The following is a 4,634-nucleotide window of genomic DNA, read 5'->3' as shown; positions in this document are numbered from 1 at the left end:
TTCTAGAACAGTGTCAGACAGAGCGAATAATAATTACTTTTGTCCACTCTCATGCGCATATATTTGTCCTGAGAACTAAGCAATTGTAACATTTACTTAATGATAATGATAAAATAGTTACGATAGTGCTGAAGAATAAAGTAATCTACTAGATAAATCAACGCTCTTGTGCTGCTCTCTAGGTTTATACTTATGTGCATTTATTTGTCCTGAGAACTAAGCACTTGTGACTGTTTTTTTATGAGAAGTATTAATGATGATAACTTTAGTATGTTGTGTTTTATCAAAGTGTGAACTGTTATAAATAATATGTGGTTGGTTGCTGTGATACTATTGCTCGGGTTTGAAAACTGGGTTTAGATATATTCTAGTCCTAATTCAGCTGAGCATAAATTAAATGCTTATTTCCGCTCACTTGTACTTCTGTAGTCCAGTGAACCAACAGTATGCAACAAGTTTGATAGTTCATTTTTCCTCTGAATAAACTTTCATTGTCTGTTGATGATGTCACTATGCTGTGTGTAAATTATGTCAATAGTTATATATTCATTTATATAAAAATATTATGTTAGCAGATTAATCATGATTATTAAACATTTAATAAGTTTTCTCTTGGATTTTTCTTGCAAATTTGTCAAATGGAAACCATATTTATTACTTTCATCCACTCTAGTGGGAGCGCGGTGGCCACGGGGTAAAGCGCATGTTACTAACTCTTTGGACCCGAGTTCGAATCCGGCTGGGCAGAAAATTGTTTTCTGTTACACTGTAGTCGTGAGTCAACTCCTGTGGGTTCTGGGAGCCCTCCTGGGGTCCACTCAGCCTCTTAAATTGGGAACCCTTAATTGAGTAAAAATTTGGCAGTCGAGCATAATTCTGACCAAATCACCTCCTTGCACAACTGTAGGTCTAGTAACAGTACTTCTTTTCAAAGTACTGAACCCTTGACCCTTCATGGGTCGTAGTGGTACGGATTTAATTTTAAGTCCACTCTTGTACATTTATTTGTTAAAGGAATTAAGCTTTTGTGACAGTTATTGTATAATAATTAGAGAATGAATTAGTTAATATTTCAATAACCCATGTATGCACTCTTTAATTATTATTTTACTATTGGAAATAGAATACAAAAAAAAATTCTTGGTTATTTTGTAAATTACTCTTATTACATGTGAATGAATTACACTTAAAAATTAAACGTAAGCTGTTCCTGTAATTATTTTAGAATAGTAACTTTACAAAAGTCTATATATTGACTATCGATAGAAAATTCTTGAGTTTTTTTTATAATTAAAAACTCATTCAAAAATGTTAGGAATGTCTTAACCTGCCTATCTTTAATTTTTAAGTATAAGTTGATTTTTCTATTCTTTTTTTTTCTACAGGTACTTCGCTACAGGTTCTGCAGATGCTCTGGTTTCACTTTGGGATATTGAAGATATGGCATGTGTGCGAGTGTTTACAAGGTATATTAATATAGCTCAATACAAATATGATAATACGAGTATATCAACATAAATATATTTACTGGTATGTATGTCGTTTGTCGTGGATTTAATTAAAAAAGTTAGGAGGTTTTGGAAGGATTCGGTCAATAAAAAGAACAAAAATTGCAAGAATAACTTATTTTTTATTTGTGCCAACATTTTGGCTTAATTGTAGGCTTCATATAGTCGACTAGATAGAAGATGAAGATTATGAATCAGCTTTTTTTCTTGCTTTAGTTCGAATATAGTCAAGGATAGCCTGCCCATGATCCAAACAAAGAGGGAGCTTTGATGAATGCTAATACATATTTTCTCTTTAATTAATCTTCTTCTCTCTTAATCTTCTTACCAATAAAAATTGGTTAGCTTGCTGTTTGATTAACCAAAGCTAAGATACATTATTTTGAATGAAAGTTACATATAAAGTTATACGTCTTAACTATTTATTTAAAAAAGGGAGAGAATATTACAGTATATTATTTATGTATTTTTTCACTAAATTTAACTTTCAATTTATATATAATCTTTTCCCTTTCTTGAGTTACAAGTTTTAATGTTAATGAGAAGAATTGACCAAAGAGGGTAATTTTGACTGAATTTATTTACCTGAGCAGGTAAATTTGATGTGGTTGTAATATTTGTATTGCCCTTGTGGAGGGCCAAATTGGCCGAAACATTGGACTTATAAAGAAATAAAGATTGTTTTGAGACTTAACTTTCAATGTTTGACTGGTAAAAATATTATCTCAATCCTGAGAAACAATAGTCTCTAAGCCAATTATTGAATCAAGAAGCCCTCTGTCTTGGAAACACAATAAATATATTAAGGAATTATATGTATATATAGTTGACCATAAAAATTTCAAAGGAGAAACAAAAATAGTTGTAAACTATTTTTGTTTCTCCTTTGACCGCAATCCTGACCATCTTCTTATATATTAAGGAATTAGTTTAGGTTGGCCCTAATATGATTTGCCATGCCAACTAGCAAGATGCTGATTCAGCAGGCCTTGCCCTTTAACTTTTTTCAATTATTAAATTTTTACATGGCTATTTAATTAATTTTTTAGCATTATGAATTTTTTGTGACAGGTTAGACTGGCCAGTGAGGTCTGTTTCATTTTCTTATGACGGACAGCTACTAGCATCGGCTTCTGAAGATCTGTTCATCGATATATCTGAAACTGAAACAGGACTCCATGTCACAGACGTGACGGTCGAGTCACCTTCTTTTTCTGTCGCCTGGCATCCTCACCACTACCTTTTGGCCTATGCATGTGATGACAAGGACCAGTACGATAGGAAAAGGGATTCAGGAGGCCTCAAAGTCTTCGGTTTTTCTAATGAATCGTAGATCATTCGATGTCATAAATTTTGTTAATTATGTAAAAATATTTAAAAAATGTAAATCTGTAAATATATTTATACTTTGTTATCATGAGAAGTTCATTTTCCACAATTCTGATTTCAATTATTCAAACAAAAAATAATTTAAGAAGAGAAGATAGACAGGAGGGGGGGGGGACAGTCAGTAGAAAAACACAAATAAACAAAAGATTATATTTGTGCCAACGTTTCGACCTGATTTTCAGCTTTCTTTCTTTATTTTCTATTCTCCCACATTTCTTCTTCTCCATCTTTCTTCTTTTAAATATTGTTTTTACATACACTATTCTTAATTAACTAATTTTTTGTACTCATTTAAATAACTAATGGGTATTTAATTTTTTACTTATCAATATAGCTTTCTTTCTCACTGTATTAGTTATTTATTACTCACACTTACATGTATATAAATAATAATGTTATCAATTTACCACAGTAGATTAGTGAATAGTGATAATAGAGGGATCACCGTTTTGTTTTGTTCTAGGCAGTAGAAAATTATGCAAGGAAGTTAATCACTTATTAAACAAAACCACAAACTGGATCCAATACCGTCTCAACACTTTATTTCTTACTAGTCCAACGTTTCGGCCATTCCAGCCATCCTCAAGGACATCTTTAATACAAATCCTCTCCTCACATTAATTTACAATTTTAATTGCAGGCTATTCTGCCCAGGTCATTTTCTTATTTTAATTTCAAACCTCTTTATTCAAATTTTAAAACCATTAACTTTTCTTTTTCTTTATAAAATTATCCACAATATATAATACACCACCATATAACAAACTATTTATTAATAAATTGATAAATAGTTTGTTATATGGTGGTGTATTATATATTGTGGATAATTTTATAAAGAAAAAGAAAAGTTAATGGTTTTAAAATTTGAATAAAGAGGTTTGAAATTAAAATAAGAAAATGACCTGGGCAGAATAGCCTGCAATTAAAATTGTAAATTAATGTGAGGAGAGGATTTGTATTAAAGATGTCCTTGAGGATGGCTGGAATGGCCGAAACGTTGGACTAGTAAGAAATAAAGTGTTGAGACGGTATTGGATGCAGTTTGTGGTTTTGTTTAATAAATAATTACCTTGTCTCAAAAAATTTTGAAATAATATTATTTAAGTTAATCACTTAGTTTTAGCACCTTTAGCCTCAAGGGTCACCCATCTGTTCTGTGATCTACTACTAATGAGACGTAGAGGCCTCCTGGCTGTTCGCTCCCGTGGCCACATTCGGAGCTCTAGACTTAACCAAGCTCGACCAAAGCTTGTGACAGAGAGGGCAGACCAGAGTTTCTTGTCCAGTCTGCAAGTTCAGCTTGTTGGTGATGGTTCTCTCCTGTTTCTAATAGTCCCACTGGTAGTAAGTTGGTTCCAATAATTGACACCCCTTGCCGATTGTGATAGTAAAATTGACCCTCCAGTTAAATGCCCTACAAAACATAAAACTTATGGCCAATGGCCTTAATAAAAATTGAATTATGTCTTCAGAAAACAATTTTTTTTTATTAAAAGAAATTAGGACTGTTTCCTAGACCAATGTTTGTGCTAGAAGATGATTTATTCAGGATCAATCTCTTCTACCAGCTCTATAGAGCCCTTGAGGGTCCTATAGGGGAGTCTCTTGAACCGACATGATGGATCCGTGGGTGATACAACAAAATAAATAATTATATACTGTTGGACTTGAACCATTATGAGCACAATACCTTACCAAGCTACCTTGCTTCCCTATTTTTTCTGATATGTTTATATA

General features: G+C 32.3%; 1 protein-coding gene across 1 annotated transcript in view; it reads left to right on the top strand.

Moving 5' to 3' along the window:
- tex (THO complex 3 homolog tex) overlaps positions 1–2,922 on the top strand; it is a 10,535-nt gene extending 7,613 nt beyond the window's left edge. The window contains exons 5-6 of the mRNA XM_014417933.3: positions 1,386–1,466; positions 2,580–2,922. Of these exons, the coding sequence (XP_014273419.1) occupies positions 1,386–1,466; positions 2,580–2,841 (343 nt within the window). The 3' untranslated portion in view covers positions 2,842–2,922. The remainder of the gene's footprint in view (positions 1–1,385; positions 1,467–2,579) is intronic.
- Positions 2,923–4,634: the final 1,712 nt, after the last annotated feature.

The sequence above is a fragment of the Halyomorpha halys genome, unplaced genomic scaffold, assembly GCF_000696795.3.
Source record: "Halyomorpha halys isolate HHAL.00 unplaced genomic scaffold, Hhal_1.1 Scaffold172.1, whole genome shotgun sequence".
Classification (NCBI taxonomy): Eukaryota; Metazoa; Arthropoda; class Insecta; order Hemiptera; family Pentatomidae; genus Halyomorpha; species Halyomorpha halys.
This window is presented reverse-complemented; position numbering and strand designations above follow the sequence as displayed.